This window comes from Corvus cornix, chromosome 2, assembly GCF_000738735.6.
Source record: "Corvus cornix cornix isolate S_Up_H32 chromosome 2, ASM73873v5, whole genome shotgun sequence".
Taxonomy (NCBI): domain Eukaryota; kingdom Metazoa; phylum Chordata; class Aves; order Passeriformes; family Corvidae; genus Corvus; species Corvus cornix.
The window spans coordinates 67,565,900-67,587,344 of record NC_046333.1 but is presented as its reverse complement, the minus strand read 5'-3'; the positions used below and the strand labels follow the sequence as shown (position 1 = coordinate 67,587,344).

General features: G+C 41.7%; 1 protein-coding gene across 4 annotated transcripts in view; it reads right to left on the bottom strand.

Annotated features, from left to right (window-relative positions):
• F13A1 (coagulation factor XIII A chain) overlaps nucleotides 1-21,445 on the bottom strand; it is a 61,488-nt gene that overhangs the window by 17,750 nt on the left and 22,293 nt on the right. For all 4 annotated transcript variants that reach the window (XM_019287877.2, XM_019287876.3, XM_010402835.3 and 1 more), the window contains exons 5-8: nucleotides 16,870-16,988; nucleotides 11,120-11,227; nucleotides 8,448-8,622; nucleotides 4,612-4,750 (exon numbers count right to left, since the gene is read on the bottom strand). In XM_019287877.2, coding sequence (XP_019143422.1) covers nucleotides 4,612-4,750; nucleotides 8,448-8,622; nucleotides 11,120-11,227; nucleotides 16,870-16,988 — 541 coding nt within the window. The remainder of the gene's footprint in view (nucleotides 1-4,611; nucleotides 4,751-8,447; nucleotides 8,623-11,119; nucleotides 11,228-16,869; nucleotides 16,989-21,445) is intronic.

Here is a 21,445-nt window from a genome sequence, read left to right as displayed (position 1 = left end):
TTCTGTATTTGTCTTAGGGACAGGACCTTTCTCTCTGGTTTCTGGACACACAAGGATGGCAGTTGCATTAGGACTGCTGCCATGCAAATAACAAATACACGTGAGGATATGGAATCTGAATGGACAGAAAGACACTGCTTGTAAAGCAGTGAGCATTAAGGAAAGGAGGGTGAGGGAAACATTTGCCTTTCCAAATGTAGCAGAAACTTCTCTATAGAACTGAGCACAGCTGAGGAGCTGATTGCATGACCATAATTTGTCCAACTGATTCTGTAATTCTTTTATTGTACAGCAAGCCTGAGACATTAAAGAAAGCAAGAATGGCAACAGAGATCAATGTAGTGACCATTAAATATTTACAGAGATAATTACAGATAGACTAAACAAAGCAATGGGGACATTAATAAAAGATGGCCAGGTGGGTTTTATGCCTGGAAGACAATTCAGGAAGGGTAGTTCATATTGCTTAGGGGACAGGCATATGCTAGAAGCAGCTGCTGTCCTTTTATGAGCTAACAAGTTCAGGCATTGAGGTCGAGAGGAGCACTGATAATATTGCTGAGAAATTAGAGCAAAGTGACCTGGAAGTAAATTGAAGAGCAGAGGTCTCAGAAGGGCTTTCTCCACAGGACTGGATGTGGAACTCCCATGGGGGTGGGTGATACCAAGTAAGTTTCTGCTGAGATACTGACGATTATTTGCTTGGACCTCACAGTAGGAGTGAGTCTTGATTCCCATCCAAGAGAAATATTCTTTAAGTGTCTTTATATCATCATTAAGAAAGGCAAGGAGAACAGACAGTACTGATGGCCCCAAATCCAGCCAGATTTATAAAAATAACTTTTTGCAAAGCCTGTGTAATTTTGTATATGTGTTTTGTTGGTGGTGTTGTTGTTTCCTATCCTGAGGGAGAAGATGATCTTTAATAAAAATAAATAAATGTCAGATAACATTCAGAGGGAGCCCACACTCAGAGATTGATTGGACTAAAAATCCTGGCTCCAAGTATCCCTGAAGTCTGAGAGTATTTAAGACCTGAAGACAGATCAGCTCCAGCAGTACAAGGCTAGAGTACAATAGAAATGATATATTAATAAAGAAAAAGAGCTTTGCTTACAGTTTTCAAGAGATTATAAATAAAAGTGAGAAATGCATTTTAAAAAATCATTATAAATACCTCAAGCTTGTCCTCTTAAAAAAAGAAATAAAAGAGACATTAAAAATAAAATCAGGGTTAAGACACAAGTCATTAGAAGTCAGCATGTGGGCTACCATGGAGTGTTACAGAGTAATGAAAAGAAAGGACACAGAGGAGAAATGAAAAGAGGTGTATATATTAAGTCATGCCCAAAGGGTTATGTGCACCATGTACTAATAAGTGCAGAGGGAGGATAAAAGGATGAACAAGGCAGTTAGAGAAGTTATCAAGCCAAAAAAAAGCAAATGCAGGATGGAAGGATGAAATGCTAGTATAAAATTGCATATGGATTTCAGTGGGGCTAGGATGATTTTGGATAATCTGACCCTGTCCCAAAAGAATAAGGGAGAAAAATACATTAAATTAGGAAGTCTTTGGAAACAGCTGGCAAAAAGAGAGGTAGGGAAGTAAAAGGAAGTTTCAAAAGTTGGTGAGATGAATTTCAAAGATCGGGTTAGGAGAAGGAGAGAAGGGGTGAGACAGTGAAAATTCTAAAGCGCAGCAATGATCCATTACTGGGTGTGTATGGACATAGCACTGACTAGCCCAGTCACTGGGTCTTGTTTCATATCTTTTACAGGTAGAGTAGGTTATAGAAGACTTCTCCTTTACAGCTCTATGAGCCATAAAAGGACCAGCCCCATGAGACATGTTGAGGTCCTTCTGTCTCACAAACCACATGCAAAACTGCCCAAGGGTACTAGTAGGAGGGAACAAGGCAAATAGCAGGACCACAGCTCTGGATTTCAGGAGAGTAGGCTTTGACGTGTTTAAGGTCCTGCTTGGAAGAATCCCATGGGAGGCAGTTCTGGGTAGGAGATGGATGCAGAAGAGCTGGTTGTTTTTCAAGAACCACCTCCTCCAAAGTTAAGAATGGTCCATCCTTGTGTGCAGAAAAATAACCAAAAGTGGCACAAGGTGGTCCCAATTAAACATAAAAAAATGGTGCTTAAAAAAGAGGGGGGAGCAGGGACAGGTGACCAAGAAGAATACAGAGTAACTGTCTGAGCATGCAGGGACAGGTACAGGAAAGCCAGAACAGAGCAAACAAAGTATGTCAAGGCATGTGAAGAGCAGCAAGTAATGCAAGCACATCAGTGTCAAAAGGACGACTTCAGAATGTGGCTCTGTTGTTGAACAGAACAGGCAACCTGGTGACAAAGGATTAGGAGAAGGCATTCAATACCTTCTTCACCTTGGTTTTTACTGCTAAGATTTGCCCTCAGGAATCACAGCCCATGGGACCAGTGTGGAGGTTTGGAATAATGAAAACTAGACAAGTAACAAGACAGAAAACAGTTAAACAAACTGAACACACACAAGTCCAATGGATCTGATGGAAAATCTGATGTAATCTCACCAAAAATGCTGAGGGAGCTTTCCAAAGTTACTGTAAGACCACTCATATCTATCTTCAAAAGATCATGGTAATTGGAGAAGTTCCTGCAGACTGGAAGAAATCAAATATTGCTCTATTCTTCAAGAGAGAGAAGGAGTATCCAGGGAGAGACAGACTTGTCAGCTTCACTTTGATCTCTACGAAGGTTATAGAGCAAGTTCTTCTGGAAAACATTTCCAAACATATTAAGGACTAGGTGATTGGCGATAGTCAGCATGGATTTACAAGCAGCCAGCTGTGCCTGACAAATCTGAGAGCCTTCTCTGATGAAATGAGTGACGGAAAGGACAAAGCAGAGACCAGTGCATGGAGGTTGGCCCTTTTGACCTTAGCATCATCTCCCAGAACATCCTCATAGACAAACCACTGAAGTATAGACTAGACAAGTGGACAGCAAGATATATTGAAAAGTGGCTGAATCGCTGGGATCAGAGGGCTGTGATCAGTAGTGATCACCCCAGCTGAAGCTTAGTCATTAGTTGGGTCCCCCAGGGGTCGATACTGGGTCTGACGCCATTTAAGAGCTTCATTAATGACCGGGGTTATGAGACCCGCTGTACCCTCTGCAAGTTTGCTGATATAGAAACCTGGAAGGAATGGCTGATTCAACACAGACTGTACATGAGGAGAAACTAAGGCAGCTGGGACTGCTCAGTCTGAAGATGGGAAGGCTCAGTAGGATCTTATCCTTGTGTGTAAATGCCTGATTAGGGAGTTGAAGGAAAGAAGAAAGAGCCAGACTCTTCTCAGTAGCCCAAGCACAGGACAAGAAGCAATGGGCACATACTGAAACATGGAAAAATCAGTCTGAGGATGAGGAAACACTTTTTTTTACTGTGGAAATGGCTGAGCACAGGCACAAATTTCCCAGAGAGGTCGTGGGGTGTCCATCCTCGGAGATACTCAAAGCCCAGCTGGACACAGACCTGAGCAACCTGCTCGAGCTAACTGTGCTTTGAGCAGGAGGGTTGGAGGACTTTCAGGGGTCCCTTCTAGTCTCAACTATTCTGTCATGCTGTGGCACAAGTGTCACATGTAAATGAATCTGCTTTCCTTAGATTTTCTCTTGATTATAGAATTCACATAAAAGATGTCACAGCAACAGGTTCAGTCATTTCCTCTACCACATAGTGGGTTTATTACAGTTTTTAATACAAAGAATTCCACAGATTAAGTTATTAATGAAACAGGCTGATGAGCTGCTCTGCTAATGAGTTGAAGATATCACTGACACAAGTCAGGTATATTAACATTGAATAGGACAAGTATCTCCTGAATATAGGAATGTAGAGGTCACATTCACTGCTTCACTCTGACGAGGAGAGACTTGAGGGCCAATATCCCACACAGCATATAATCAATACATGCTATACTTCTCCTGTCAGACAGAAGACAGTAAGAGTTTGAAGTGCCAGTTAGAGAACTGCTTTCTCAAAAAGAATGTGTAAACTCCTTCTCTCGGCCCTAGGGAGTTTTCATTTTATAAATCCGGTGATAGCATTTCAGTATCTTGTATGATACCTTGACTTGTTTCTTTTTCAGCTGAACTGGGTTTATTTTGGAAAGCACCTCTTTGCAACAGTGGCTGTGTGCACACAAAGTAATACCAGTCTACAAATGTGGAAACTGGGCACAAGCAGATCAAGAAGGGTGTTTTTCCATAGATATTGAGGTACCTCTTGGAGCCTGGCTCCAGAAGAATAGAAGTGCCCATTCTACCCCCTCCCATTTTTAGAAACAGCTTGTCTGTAAGGAGCACAAGCCCATTCCAGCTCTCAGAATGCTTAAATGTGCAATGTATGGTAACATTAATAGCAGGATCCCCCAGGGTTTGCCTGTTTACACAACAAGGGCTTCATATTAGTCAGCCTACCAACAATCCATTCATTCTGTTTCACATCAGCCAGCAGTGTTCTTCAATGCACAGAGAAATAAATACAACATAGGTATTGCCATCATGTTTTTTACTACTTTTATCATTGACACATTAAAGGCATTTTCCAGGAGGACTCACCAGACAGAATCTTTTGTAAGTCTGGTGTCCACTTTTCCTTCGTCATCCAGAAAGAAGTCCAGCCGTAAATTGGCATTGTTGTCATGGGCAGAAGAATAGTTGGTAACGAGTCTTGCAGGTATCCCCAAGCATCTCAGAACTGTGGCAAAGACAGAGGTATGCTGAGAAGGGCAAATACGAAGACTGCATTCATGGATGACAGGATGAGAGGACAGAAATATTAGTAACTAGAATAAAACGGGAAAACTCAGTCAAATCAACCCAAATAATTTCTCCTATCTGTTTTTATATTGCACATGCCAAATATTTTATTTGGTCCCAAAATGATGAACATTAAAAACATGTAATGGTACAATGGTTATAACCAAAGCATCTGATTACCAATAGTTTTAAAGCAGCCTTTCATAGGGACCACACTGCAGAATTTCAGGTCAAATCTGGGTGCAGTGGGTCAGCTGCATGACCAAATGTGATACAAAGAAAAAGAAGTTTGATCTTGCAAGAAATACACAACATATTAGGTCTCTTAGTATCAGTAACTCAGGAGAATTATGAGACTATGCTAAAAAGAAAAGTAATAAAAAAGTATCTCCTTTTGATTGATTTGGAGTTTTCCTGTTTGATGTCTGCTGTCAGAAGGGATCTGGAGAACACAAAGAATAAAGCAGAAAATTATTGATAACAATGGGGAAAAGCTGCATTATTTGCAACTGAAATGACAAGGTTTGACAATCTGAATAAAATGTACTACATAATTCATATTCCCCACTAAGTAATAACATTTTGGAGTCGATAGTCCCTCTCAATAAAAGACCTTAAAAGGAGGATCAAAAAAAAGCCCCTAGCCCTAACTCTCACACCATCACAATAAAGCACTCATGACCCTTCTTACCATTTAACAAGCGGTAAATTTAAGAAATGTGGAAAAACCATGGAAATGCTACAGCTATGTCTGTGGTCTGCAAGAGTGCATCAATAGGCTTCTGTGTTTGTTGTGTACCCTGGCTGATAAATAGGCATGGAGCACGTCCCCAGGTTAGGGGAGTGGGTCTGTGGGGTGACACATCATCTCAGCTACTCCAGATGACATTTTTTGTCTCAGCCAAAAAAAGTTCCTGGCTTTCAATTTAGGAGCCAACATGGTATGGGAGAAAACAGAGGCTGAGGGGGTTTTGGTGGTTGATAGGGTTTGTTTTGTTTCTTTTGGGGTTTTTTTTTGGTTTGTTTCTTTTGGGGGGGCGGGGGGTTGTTTTTTTGTTGGTTTGTGGTGGTGGTGGTTTTTGGGGTGGATTTTTTGTGGGGCTGTTTGTGGGGTTTTTAAGAAAAAGGTTTATATTGAAAATCCTACTTAAAAATAATTCCAATGCTGCAGAGTTGAACAGCCCTGCTGCTACTGCTGCGTTTTGTATATTCATTACTGTCACTACTGTGACTCCCAATGAAGTGTAACACTGCACATTCATTCCAAGTTCCTGGATGACAAATTACCTGGATGCATCCAATACCATATGTACCTATTGATTAAATTTAATTCAAGTGCCCTCCCAGGCTTCCAGCACATGAGCCATCAGGGCTCATTGGAAATAATTTGTCTGACAATTTCAAGATTAATGACCATTTTTTGGAATGTTTTTGCATTTTTATCAGATGAGTATCTGGAGTGCACAATATAGTAACCTTGGAAAGCTGGACTGGTCACAATGATAAAATATTGACAGCTGAGACTCAAAAACACCTCAAAACAACCCTGATAGTTGCACATGATTGATTGGACCTTCGCTGTCCTCTGTGCAGTGGTCAGCAGCTGGATGTGTCAGTGGCTATCATCAGGTCAGCCACTGGACAATATTTTCATTTCATAATGCTCAACAAACTTTATACTTTGGCAATCTTAGCAGCAGTGCAAAGTGCCAGGTCTCTGACTTGAGTAACTTAGTCAGCAAACCAAGTCTAGTTTTGCCCCAGATAAATATGCCTGTTCCTTCAACACAGCAGGCTCCAGGCCTCTGCTGCATCGCCCCAGTTTTACAGAGGCCTGCAGGCAAAGTATTGAGTAGTGGTGATTCAGGGCAAGTGTGGGGGGAAGGTGGGAGAACTGGTGTGTGTGTCTGTCTGTGATCTAGAGAAATCCGGATAAGGCAACGGGCAGAGAAGACAAAGCAGCCCATGGAATCCACTGCGAGGAATTGCATCCATAAGAAACATTTGTATGAACTTTTTTGAACCTATTGTGTTGTGCAGAGGCTGAGGAGCATCAAGTAGAGACCATGCAGCCTCAGGCAGTGAAGGAGGTAGATGTCACCCAGGTTCTTTGGATATGGGTGATTGCTCATTATCCCACTGCACCAGGAATAAAATGAAACATTTCATGTGTTGAAGGACAAAGCATTTGCCAGCACCTTCCCAAATCAAAAAAGAAACCTCTCCAGATATATGAAAGAAACTGGATTTGCACAAAACATTTGACAATGTCCCATACAATGTCCTTGCCTCTAAATTGGAGAGACATGGATTTGATGGATGGACCAACTGGTGGATAAAGAATTGGCTGGATGATTGCACTCAAAGACTTGCTGTCTAATGGTCAATGACCAGTGACGAGTGGCACTCCTCAGGTGTTGATGCTGTTCAGTATCTTTGTCAGTGACATGGACAGTGGATCAAGGGCACCCTCAGCAGGTTCACTGACGACATCAAGCTGTGTGCTGCAGTTGACAGGATGGAGGGAAGGGACGGCATCCAGAGGGACTGGACAGGCTGGAGAGGTGGGACTGTGCAAACCTCATGAGGTTCAACAAAGCCAAGTGCGAGGTCCTACACACGGGTCAAGGCAAAGCACAAATACAGCCTGGGGAAGAAGTGATTGAGAGCAGCCCTGGGGAGAAAGACTTCAGGGTGCTGATTGACAAGAGGCTCAACATAAGCAGGCAATGTGTGCTGTCAGCCCAGAAAGCCAGTTGTATCCTGGGCTGCATCAAAAGCAGCGTGGCCAGCAGGCCAAGGGAGGGGATTCTGCCCCTCTGCCCTTCTCTGCTGAGACCCCACCTGCAGTGCTGCATCCAGCTCTGCGGTCGCCAGCACAGAAAGGACCTATTGGAGAAATGCCAGAGGAGGCCACAGAGTATGTTCCTGTATATTAGCTGATGATGTTGCTAGAAAGTGCTAGACAGTCAAAATATGGGACCAACCCAATGCTGCTTTCCCCACTGGTTTTTATGACCTGCAACACTCTGTTTGCTGCAACACTGGAACTCTTGTTTGACCAAATGTGTTTAGACTTTGTAGCACTACGTAAGTCACAAACTAGGCCATTGTTTTCTCTATTCTTCTGGCTCATAAACTCCATATAATATGTTAACAGTGCTCAGTAAACAGGTGCAGGGACAGTGCACCTCAGTTTTCCTAGGAGCAGTCTTCAGCAGGTGAGATTTGGCCTTTCTAGAGCAGAAACACGATCACAATATTCCATATTGGGTAGTAATTCAATATTTTAGGTCTAGATGACAAGCACCCTGTCCATCTAAGAATTCTTGACAGCAATGTGGACTGTGCTGAAGGACTCAACTTTCTCTCTCACAAACTTACCCTCCTGAGTCACTGAATACATTTCACTGAACGAATAAATAGTTAACAGTTTTATGTGGATGAGCATCTGACCTGAAGGACACACCAGAGGTTTATTTAAAGACCATCTATTTTAGCCATGTATTTTTAAGTATCTCTGCTGTTTACTCCTGAGCAGCACAGAGCTAGGAAGTATTTTAGTTAAGTTTACCTAAAAGCTCTGTTAAGCAGGAGCCACATAGCAGCTTGGAGCTTTTCTCACTGATACCTACACGTGTTGAAGACACCAGCGAAGACCCAGCATTGGCCATATCGGACAGGTTGCTTAGAACTGTAATACTCCAAGAGAATGTCCACACTTCCCGTCCAGGCTGAAGGTGCAACACCATAATCATATGAATTATTCCAGGATCCAGCTATCACACCATTGTCATCTCTGGAGTTAATCTAAAATCAAAGGAAATGAGCATTAGGGATGTCAGAGACTGAATAATAAAAACCTCCTTAACCCAGCAGACCGATAGGATGGGAGAGAGTGAATATAGCCAAGTTTAGGTTAGAAAGTAAGATAGAAGTGTTTCATTTTGAAGGTAGGACATAAATAAGACAATCTTAAGGGCCATGGATTCTCCATCGCTGAACAATTCTGAATGAAGATCAGACACTTAAATCTGAAATTAAATCACCACGCTGAGTATCCATGTTGCCAATTAACAAGTTTTATTAACATTAAACATGCTTACTGCTATGTACTTTTAATAAATGCAATCAGTTATACACTGATAAGCAAGCCTCAGAAATATTAAGCTGTATTCTTTCCATCATCTGTTCTTCTGTCCGTATCAGTCCAGAGATTTTAATAAAATCACTCCTGATTTACAGGAGATTGAAAGGAGAACCAGTCTACTGCTATTTTTAGAGTAGAAACTAATTTCTTTGGTCTGGTACACATGAAAACAAGAAGGAATTTGCTGTGTAAGTTTTCCTCTGGTAAGACTAGACAAAGCAAAGAGTTTTGCTGACTAATGGCTATACTGATAGGCATTAACGAGCAATACATCTCCTAGCTGCAATTTGAACCAAGCCAGTTGAAGCTGTGCAAAAAGCTCATTCACTCTGTACCTTTTAATTATGCTAATGTGGAACAGCTACATGCCAGCCAAATAAATCACAGTTCTCATTTAAAAGCTTTTGGCTGCATTAACTACTGTTTTATAATTAGAAAATCGACTTCCTGTGAACTCTAGGACTGAACAGAGATAAGTATTCAGAGTCATAACCAAAGGGTTAAGGGGTTGTGCCCATCTCACTGGTGTAGGAAACATGCCAAGAAAAGAATCACTTCAAGGACAGGACAGCATGTTGATCTTCAGGCTCTACTCTAACTGAGTGGAATGAGTGGAAGAAGAGAGGGACTCTACCTGCTCTGCCACACCAGAAAGCCTCAGAAGGATTTCAGCATGAGGGGCATGTCCTCAGACTAACTCAGCTCTACCACATTTCAACTTGAGCAAGAATGGGGTTAAGGAACACAGGTGGGACTTCAGAACCTCTTTCTGACTTCTTACTCAGTTCCAGATTTCAATGACCAAACCCTCTACCCAGTTATGGCCTAATTCTGCAGACTAGGCCTAAAGTGTATTGAGTCCTGGATTTCAAATGGTGAACTCCTCCACCTCTCTAAAATGTTTGAGCGGCTCAAAACCTAAGAATTATCCAAGCCCAATTTGGATTCATAAACTTTGTGCTATTCTGTCCTGGGGGCTTTCATAGTCCTTACATGAGGGACTTTTTACATCTACTAGTTCAGGAATGAGGAAACCACATTTGATTCTTTCTTCTATTCAAAGGTCCAAAGCTGTATTCCTGATGTCTGGGGTGAAAGAACTAACTGAAATGTTAAAAGACAGAGAGAAGTAGAGGTGTTCTCAGTATTTCTTGCTGAAGCTATTCTATTTAACATGCAAGATTGAGAGGCTGGAGATCCCACTTCAATGTCATCTAAGACAAAGAGTTCATTTTCTTAAAGCCTGGGCAAATGCTATAACAAATGGGTTAAAGGATCATCTATCTCCAGTAGCCATGCTTTGTGGACAGTCTATTTTAGTAGCTGGCTCGGGAGAACATCTAATTACTCTAGCTCAATGACTAGAGTATTATTCTGGGAAGCAGAAAGCATCGGTTCAGACCTCTAATAAGGCAAAAGACAGGACTCAGCCTCTGTGTTCCACATCCTGGATGAGTCTAGCATCTCAAATATTAGGGATGGGACTGCTCTTGCACCCATGACATGATTCCTGGTGCCTGGCAACTGGAAAGAATGGAGGTCTGGAAAGTCTTCTCCTTGGTTATTTTAGGTGCTTTCATTCCGAGTGGGGTATGTTTTGTGGACCTCATGTTTAAGAGGACAATTCCCACAGTGTTTTCTTCTGGGGCCAAAGCAGCCCACTTATATAACTGTTCTCAGCCTGATTAGGTCATTTGGGGCTTGGATCAGGCACAACAACATTCACCCTTGCAGTGTTCTAAGACCCCATTGAGGTTAGCACTGGAGTCCACATAAAGTCCCTCAGTTCCCCATCCAAAATTCCACCCATCATGCCACTGCACTATCCACAGCAGAAATAGTTTTCTCAATTGTATCAGTTACTGGAAAATAAGCACATTGCCACATAAGAAATGCTTATGCCTGGAGCGCAACATCTGAAAGTGGTTTTCCCACCAGTCAGGCACCATTCTCAGGACAAGGCGATGAGCCAACAGAAGTTGCTTGAACTTTAGTGGAGAGAAATGCAATGTCAGACTCCAGAATGGACAATTGTCAGAATGGACAACTGATCTGTTGTGCATTGTAGAGAGCACATCAGGGCATGAGGGCCAGTTAAATCAGCCCGGCTTTGATTTATGAGTCCCTTCTGACACATATTAGGCATCCATTACATACCACTGCTGAGGCAACACGGCAGATTTTGATTGGGTTTCCACGACCAGAGAGCTCCAGTTCTGCCTTGTCCATCAGGAACAGGCAAGCATCCAGAACGTTTTCTTCAAACTAAATAAAAGAAAAAGGGACACAGAGGAATATTTGAGTCTCTTTTTATTCTGGAAAGAACAGGCAAAGCTGTTTTTCCTTGTTGTTATAATTGCTGATCAGTTTCAAAATTAGCTGGTCACATCAAAGCTCTGTGTTTAACAATAGAAATTTTCTTCTGGAATAATCACCCATGTGTGGGAAAAAAAATAAAAATGTGAGAGGCTGTGAGGGAAGAGAGTGTAATTTTCAATTCAATCTCAGTCCAGTTTCCAGAAGGTTGAAACGACAACACAGACTTTCTGACAGGACACGAAATTTTAAATGCTAACAAGTATATAATAGCAGGCTATTATAATAATAACTACAAGAAGCTTGTCTACTTGCAAAGGACTTTATGTCCTTCACAGATTCCAGACCTATTAATTTCAGGACTTCTCCAACACAGCCAGTGCATTGCTGGGAAGTTGAACAATAAGTGGTTTGCCAGTGGTAATTTGAAGACACTTGTATTTCAAAGTTATTTTTAAAATCTGTTTAAAATTGACCAGCCAAAAGCTTATTATATAGATTAATCCTGGTCTGCAAAACTTAGACATCAAAAATACCAAGTGACCTAAAGTAGTCTTCTTCAAAAATAGAGTGAAAATGTACATTTTTTTCAGTCTAGCATGAACAAGCACAAGAATGAATTGAGGGCAGAGGTGTCTAAATAGACCAGAAACCATTTGTCACAGAACTTGCCCTGCAATGTATTTCATTTTCCTTAGGAGAAACTGCATAGCAAAGGAAAATACCTCTGTCCCCTGGAAAATGGTAGGAGACAGGGAAATTCACAACAATAAAACAAATACTTTCTAGATACACACAAACTTATATTAACATTCAAAGCTGTGACAGAAACTCCATGGTGTTAGGTTTTATGTTCTGTGCTAGCATCCTGAAAGATATGATTCATGCTAATAGGATTTTTGCTCTCAAGCTGCTACTAGAGCTGGATTGATTTCCTAGCTCTCTCCAGCCTGGCTTAGGGCTCCTTGGCAGATAAGGCTGTCCTGAATTTTGCCTCCTGAAGAAAGTGAGCAAGACCCCAGATCAAACTGCTGCTTTGGAAGTCTGAGGAGAGGAGCACAAAGAGTGAGGTCAGAGAGCTGAAAAGGAAGCCCCAAAAAGTAAAGACTGCTGCTGATACAGCAGGGAAGATGGGAGGGATAGAAGTGACATCCTAGGCAACAGCTGAGCTCTGGCATAAGCCAGGAAGGGGAAGCATCATCTTGTTTCACCATCTTCAGCCATTTCCTGGCCAATAGAAGTCCTTTGCTTCTGCCTTGAGGGTGCCACTGGCATATGGATCCTTTTCAGCAAACGTCCTCCAAGGCAGCACACCGCTCTCATTATCACCCACACTTGCACTGCATTACTTTCTCTGGAGCAGGCATTTGCTAATGATCACTTTATAGTCCGAGCATAGCTGAATTCATGGTGTTTGGGAATAGGGAAACAGGGATCAATGTTCCTCAGTGTTTCTCAGAGACCTACTACTAGTATTTTTTCATTTCGTGGAAGCTGAATAATTGCACATCCCAGTCCACTCCACTGCAATGTGACACAAAGAATGTCGGGTGAATGACTGGGCTGCGGGGATCCTCCTTCCCAAGGAGAATCCTCACAACAGAAAATGTAAACTCTGGGGCCTCACAGCTGTCCTTTCTGGTTCAAATTCCCTTTTCTTCCGGTCTGGCACAACAATCTTTTAGCAGGATCAAAATCTGCTTTCTGCACTTCAAGTAATCAGACCTGGGTTAGATCAATAAGAAGTTTACCCTGCAAATTAAACTTCTCTCATCTACAGTTTATGAGACACTGTCAATCTTGCCACTATATACAGAAAGAATAAAGAGGAAATAAATTGCTGTCAGGGTTGTTGCCTTCCACCTTAACATTTACCAAGTGACATGAATGCTTGTGTAATAACTGGATTAACAGGGAAGAGAGAGGACAAGCTGCAAGGGCTAGCTGGCTTACACTGTTTGCCGTAGTGTAGGATGCAGAGTAGCCTTAACACTAAGGCCAGTTTTGCCCTTCTCAACTACTCAGGGGTTTAAAAAATATTAAAACAAACTAAATCAATTTTCTGCCCTCACTCTTGGCAAGAAAATCCTATCTAGAGGGAACTGGAATAGAAAAATGGCAGTTATAATGCTGAACATCTCTGAAAGATCAGAGGAACCAGAGCAGTAGTAAGCAGATAGTATAGGTGAGTGAACCTGATCCAGGTACAGTCACTGCCTGCTCCACCAAAGCTGAAATGAAAATAAGCCTATTTCAAGAGCAAGGAACTTTGGCAAAACCACATAGGAAAAAATGCGGGTGGAAAATAAGGCATGAGAAAACACAGGTGAAATGCACACAGATGTGCCTTGTGCTACAGAGCAACACATGTAGCTGTCCTGGGCATCCTCCTGCGTGCTAACCTGTTTCTAATAGATGACCTTCCATTTAAACCAAGGTAAGAGGGGCTGTATCACTTTTTGCGCTGGTTGACTTCAGGCTGTGTTTCTCACAGTCAGTTGCAGGCAGACATGATCTCATGTTGCCTGTGGTCTGACTTGACCAAATGCACGTGCTGTAGAATTACATAGGCACAGTGGGTTTCCAAGCTAAAGCAGATCAATGTGTGGACACGAGAGAAATCACAATGGCAACAGAAATCTATGCCCATCTGTTTTATTTTATTTTTCTCACAAAACCAAAAATCAACATTAAATGATCAGGATAGCATCCAACTTCTGACATTTTTCAGCTAGAGCATTCCTATGTGCCTAGATGTCTTCCAAAGCCAAATTTCCCCTGAATCCTGCATGGAATTTTCTGAGCGACTGCCTTTTACAGTTTCTTAGGAGGGATCACAGCCATGTTACAAGGAACACCTCCATCCTCATTCACTGAAGCCATGTTTCAACTGTTCTGCTGTTTTTTCTTCCTCTGTCCATGTTTCTTGCCTTTCTTCCTCTTGCATTGATGCTTCTCATTACAGACAGCAGCTATGAGAACCGTCTCCCACTAGTAACCCAGTTTGGAATTCTATGCTCCTTTTTAATTTGCAACCTGAGTTGAAGTTTCCAGCTGTCATTGTCCTAAGCAATTTTTTAGCCTAAGAACATTACCATGCACAAATCTATCTGCATTTCTGTGTATGACCATATACCTTTCACCTCTACGACTCTGCGTGGCCTTGTGCTTTTTACTTACGTGTTGGAAAGGGCTATAAATCATAAATATAAAAAGCATACTTGCATGATATATTCATAATATAGGCCTTGCTGCTAGCTTTTACTCACAGCAATGGTCTCATTCCTAACATCTAGAATTGCCAAAAATGTGTCTTTAATGGTTGGAAATGGACAGGGTAAGATCAGGAACATCCTGTTCTCCATTTCACCGAAAGTAAGGGAACCAGCAGAATATTTCTCTGTTCGTTTGCAGATTGACATGCCTGTTAAACCCATACAAAATTATGAATTCCATTAAAGCTCTTGGCCTGGGCCTGCTGAGTTGCATCTGCCACACTCAGCTTTCACATGGGCAGCCAATAGCAAAAGGTGCACCACAGCACAGGGTGGAAATCAGGTCCTCTGATTTCAGTCAACACAGGAATGAAAGTACATGACAAAGGACTATGGAGAGGCCCTAACCTCCCAGACAGAACTACCTCCTAGCAAAACCAAATAAATAATGCAGTTTCTCAAGGGAGGCTGGTGTTTGTGTCAGGAAGACGCCAGATTTGCAGAATATAAGCACCTCAGGCCAAGCCACCGTAGGCCATAAACTTAGCATCTTAGGACATAAATCCAGCATCTGGTTTAAGCGGCACTTTCCACCTCCAGCCACTTATTCCTCTCTCTCCCTCCCCTTACATCTGTCAAGGAGTGAATCCCAAATCTAGGAACAGAGCAAGCCCAAGAAATAACCCAGGGAAAAAAAAAATCAAGGAGACAGTTATTCAGCTAGATCAGCTCTCCTGTCTGAGTCGCTGCACAGCTGCAAAAGCACTTGCAGGGGGAAAGAAGGGCCAGGAGGGGGCATTTTTGGTCAGCTTAAATGCATGCCCAGCTTTGGCCTCAAGATCTGGTTCCACGTCTCTTGTATCAGAGGCACCATCAGCTTGCGGAATTTCTTCCCCACTCCTTATTTAACGGTTGTTCTTATCTCAGTCAGGAAACCAGTCACACCCTGCAAATAACGGTACTGACACAGCCAAAGGAATGGTGCAGAGGCAGGAACTCCCTCAGGCAGTGCTGCCGCAGGAAAAAAATGATGAAATTGTACCCTTAAATAAGGAAACAAGAGAGATGTGAGTTCAAAGAGCTCTCCAGGGCAAGCACACTGGAAATCCATCCAGCTCAGGCTTTGAGGTTGTGTTGAGCTGAGGGAGAAAAAGCAAGGCCCCTTCTGCAAGGCTGTGCTAGGGAGGCACCGCAAAAACTGAATGGATCCATCATCAGAGTAGTAGTGAAATACTTCAGTACCTTCTTAATTGTGCTGTTGTGAAAATCCAGGAGATGAGATGAGTTCACCATGTCCAATACCTGTCCATTGGAGCCCCTCTGTGTGACAGCCAGGGTTACAGCTTTGCCCTCATTTTGATTCTGCTTGGCGAGGCCTTTTTCCCATTCTAACACAATAAATTAACTCTTCCATCCCATGGGGATTTTGAAGCTGGTTAATTCTTACAAGAAGGTTGAGGTAAAATAGGCGAGTAATAAGTCTGAGACAAGGGGTAGTGGTTTTAAACTAAAAGAGGGTTGGCTTATACTACACATAAAGTAGGCTTTTACAATGAAGGTGGTAAATTGCTGGCACACGTTGCCCAGAGAAGCTGTGGATGGCCCATCCCTGGAAGTGTTCCAGGTCGGGCTGGACAGGGCTCTGAGCACCTGATCTAGTGGAAGGCGTCCATGTCCATGCTGGGGTGGTGGAACCAGATGATCTTTAAAAATCCCTTCCAGCCCAAATTATTCTATGATCCTGTGTTATTGAAGGCACACCAATACCCCACTCCAGCCTGGGGGAGGGTGTCTCCCCCAGACTGCAAGAGGCCACTGGAGACTGATGTTATCAGGTCCAGGCAGAAAAGGGAAAGATTCCCCCAGAATTTAAAATTTTGGGATTAAATGCTAGTTTTTCACAGGAAACTTGTGACTATCTGACCCCCAAGAAGATCAGAATTATTTCCACCAAGTTGCTAAAACTAAAAAGAAAGGTCAAAAAGCAATACAAACTGTTGTTGAAAAATGAAAAAAACAAAACAAACAACTCTACTTTTCCCAAATTGATTTGATCCTGAAGCAGCAATAATGCAGCAGCAGAAATACCTCTGCCCTGTGGAAACCTCAGCTAATGATTATAACTTCCAACAGGCAGCCTCTTAGTATCCTAAATATGCCCCTGAAACAAGGTCTTTAAATATCAGCTATTATAGCATTGCTTTTCTGGATTAGGCTTATACCCACTTCATACAATTTTAAAATGATACCCCTTATCTTTCTGAAGGAGAAACCAATAATGCATTCCAGAGCCCACAGTCTCAACCACAGTCTGGTGTCAATTAAACTCATTTGCTGTCCTACTGGGAGCAGCCAGAGAACATCTAAACAGCTCACCTGACCGTAACTCCAGCTTCTTGATTTTATATCTTCGACGTTTCCATGGAATACAATACCAACATCATTCAGGACATATTCTTCCCTTTCTTTCTCATCATCCAGATACACGGCATCCACTGCATTAATTTACCAAAAATAAATGTTAGCACAAGTGTTTAATTTTCATATAGGACAGATAAAACATCTGAGCATATAATACAGTCATCTCTGATGAAAAGTACCCCTCTTCCATCAAACAAAGCATTACTTGCTTCAACAGAGTACAGGAATAAGGAGGTAATGACCATAGTTAGGAATATGGTACATAACTTAAAAACATGCAAGATGGAAAAACAACTCTTGCCTGTTTTCTCAGGATCTGTAAAGTATGATTAAAACGTCACATCTTATCAAGAATTTTATGATTACTGTGTACAACTAATTTAAAAGTTGGAGCACCATGATGCAATTCCGCATCTGTACAAACAGATCAAAGAACAATTTCAAACCTATTAATGTCAATGGAAAGCAGCTCAGGTCAAGAGATCTAAAGAAAAATCTGTAGCGCATTAAAAAAATGGAATACAGCTTTTATAAAATATTAAGAGAAAGGTCTGGTAGCTTTTTCTGTACATTAGTTATTGAGTGGAGTATCAGTATGACTGACCAGGTCATATGAGAAGAAATTCAAGTGTCTAAGTGAGAACTGGAAGTAATAGGACAAGATCTTCATCAAAACATATACAAAGGGTACATTCTAGATTGGATTTATATCAAAAATCAAGAGCATAAGCACGGACACTTAACTTGCAAACATGATTTACATATGTAAATAACTAATTATTAACATTCATAAGGAGCCCTGAATGACATGAAACTATTCAGACATTCACAGGTAAGTATGAAGCAGGCCATGATACTATGATTCTAGAACAGTTGAAGATATCTCTCCAGGCTTGTATTTTGAGACTAAGAGATGCAGCTTAACAGTTAACAGCATGGGAATTAATTAATTTGAGGAAATCAGTAACACGGTACCAGATAGCAAATTAAAGGGAAGCAATAACTTCTGACAATGTGATATGAGCTAGTACAAAACTACCACTCACTACTGTGATAGTAGATTTCTTCAGCACCCCACTACAAATTACTAGAGGATCATTTAGCTTTTAAAAGCCTATTGATTCATTGTATTTTGTTGAAATGAAAATCAGATTTTCACTCTCTGGTAAACTTCATCCTCAAAAGCTTCTTCATTTGTCCATGAAACTGCAATTTGGCTGAAAATAAGCTAAATCTGAGCCCACCAAAAAAAATCAGTGGTGAGACTGACATTGGCTTCAGCTAGGTGAAGGGCTTTGCCAATATACACACCTGACCCTTCTGGAAGTTTTGTTTTCCTTGAATTTATATAACTATGTCCATACATATATAAGGGATTATGCATAGATATGTTACATAATGACCTCCACGTTGGTGTGCAAAGAATGATAGAGAAGCAGGGGTTAAATACAAGAAGCCTGTATTGCATTTGAGGAGATCAGTGCTTGCCATTATGCTTTATGGCAGCTGTTGCACAGGCTCTGATGACTAAGTACAACTTGGAGCAAGCGGAGGCTTTATGGAGTTTTACCTGAAGGAGACAGGTCTGGGACCCACTCTTGTATCTGGCAGGGTGGTGGTATTCACCTGGCTTCTAAAGGCTGAGCCATTAAGATGTTTCTTTATAAGCTTCTCACTACCCACGACCTGGTCAACCTGCACCCAGGTACAAAGTGGATGATCATGGGTTTACTATATTCAGAGGCTATGAGGTGAAAAAGAATGTTAGAACTTCACAGTGAATGAAAAGGCTGCAGCCATTTATGCAAGCAGGGACTCTCATACTTATGAAACTCTGTATTACATGACTTTTTTGTGGTCCAACAAGTCCTGCATAACATCCACTTAAAATATCACAGATGTTACAGATCATCTAGGCTCTGTTTCATTAGGCTGGATTTGCCTGATTTACTCATTGAACAATTATCTGCATTCTCTCACTGAGCTTTGGATTTTATTAAAGTCCATCCATACAAATAGTACAGAGAGTTCATTTAAAGAGGAGAATTCACACCTTCTTCTGTACAGTTACACATTCAGTGAAGTGTGTGCATATGCCTTCTTGACAGCTGTTGTTTTCTTTTGGGGATTAAAAATATCAACATTGATCTTGTTGGTATCAATTGAGATGCTTATGTTATTTTGAGACTGCATGATCTTTGCTAAATCAGATGAAAATTGATTAACTTCTCTGTCGATTATTTTAAATATTTGTGGTTTTGATAAGGTAAAAAGGTCTTCTGTGTTTCACAGAAAAGCCAGCTGCTTTGATTTTTGACAGCTTTCACTACTCTCGAGACTGTTTAGAAGAAAATATGAGGCATTTGTGACTACTTTGATGCTAAGCATGCTCTACATAATGCAATTCCTAATTATTTTGTGCAAGTGGAGGCTCACATCTGACAAACAGAAGAATTCCACAGAAATGTGCTGGGTTTGTTTGTTCTTTTTCTCTAGCAGTTCAGGAGTTTTTTTACTCACTTCTTTTATCCTGGGAATTTACTAAGACACCAGCAATGCTACAAAGAAGCAAATTAGCTTCTATGCTACTCCGTTTGAAGTTGGGTAAGGTGAAAATACACTTCACGTGAAGACAGCATCGCAGGCAAGGAATCCCTTGTTAAAGACATGAGCAGTGCAGAGTAACCCTTTCGATTTCGGAAGGTGAATGAACATAAGAGGACTCTACCCAGAACGGAGGGACCCCAACCCCAGCACAGCAACCCTGTGGTGCTGGAAAAGCCATTTCTTCACGCAGACAGTGACAGCTGAGCACAGCAGCACCAGCAGATGGGTGGAAGCAGAAGCAGCAGGCTTGCCCTGAGCTCACAGCCTCCCTTCAATGTGCAGGAATCCAGGAATGTAAGGCTGGGCTCCCAGGGCTCATTCTGGGAAGAGGACAGTGCTGTGACAAACCCCAAGCTGCAAGAACTAAACGTAGTTATCTACAAAAACCACTCCACCCAGGATCAAGAGCAGTATGCTGCCTTGAATAGTGTTAGTACTTGCCTACATTAATGCAGCAGAAGGATGAAGCTCTGTGTGAATTTTGCCCATGTGGAATCTATGACACAAGCAATCTAATTTAGGATTTACCTATAAAAGTAAGAAAATGTTACTGGGCCAAATTTGGATGACTGGTAACATGTGAGAGGAGTCCAAAGTCAACCACATGTTACTAATCCTCAAACTCTATTAGGACATTTAAGCAGGAGAAATGTACAGCTGACTCAACAAAGTTGCAATATATTTAATTCCTTAAATGTAATACGCTTTGCATGAGGCTTGGGTGAGCGAAACGCACACTTCAGCCCACAGGGTGTGCAACTTTCTCAGCTACACTGTGCACCTCCACCTGTGAGAGAGCCACAGGAGTCAGTACAAGGTCTTTTCCTGACACGCACTTGGTGTTCCCCAGCAGAAAGTTGCAGGGACTCAGCACCTGCTTGGAAAGAGCTCACAGCTCCTTGGAAAGAGCCCACAGAATCCAGATCAAAGGAGCTCTTCTCCGCTTTCATGTAGTCTGATATTGCCAAGAGTTTAGTTAAATTCCAAGAAGTTATCCTTAACTACTTGCCATTTGTATCTTCTGTTCCAGAACTGAAGAGAGCTCTGCATGCCCAAAAGCACATCTGTTTTATCCACCTATGTCAGCTGGCTGAAGAAAGGATGCTGCCTCTGCTCACAGACTTTACCTTGCTCATTAAGCAATGAAAATCTCACCTGAGTAATTGAAATCTCAATCCACTAGTTAGGTGAATTCCCAGCTGTTTGGGGCTGGTGTATACAATTTTGCAGAATCAGGCCCTTTGTCTTTAAAGTATTCCTAGTTGTCAATCTTAAATGTAGCTAAAAGGATTAAAATATATAAAAGCATATGATGATTTTGGAAGCAAAGTGCTCTGTAGCTTGAGTGGTAAAGTATTCAAACTTCTGAAGCGGCAGGAAAAAAACCATCCCTGCCTGGGAAAATATGTCAAAATTGAACTACAGTGAGAAAAGGAGTCATAAGAAAGGGCACAAATGCCTCTGTCTTAAAGAAAAGCTCATACTGACATATTGATGTTCCTCCAAAATGATGAGTCGAAAGCTGCACTAGAGCCCATACTCTGCTCCCTGCTGTAACAATCCCCATTCATTCCTGGCATCAGCCTTCTCTCTTTTTAATGAGGCTTTTCACTCAGGCTTTTCTGCTTAGCTATTAACCCAGCAAACAAGCCTAGAAGATTTTCAAACTATTGTTTTCTCTGCACTTTAACTACCTCAGTTTTTCTACCCTTTTGTCATTCCAGTGAAAAATCTTTTCTAGCCAGGGGATAAAGCATTAAGAAACAGTCCCTGATTTTCTAACACAAGGAAAGGAGGGAAAGACAGATATAGGAGCCAATTAGCCCAAACTACCTAGGAGTAAAAGTAGCAACAAGAAATGAGAATATATCCAAATCCAAATGAAACATGCAGGAAATGAAAACTACAGTAGTCATCAAGGGAC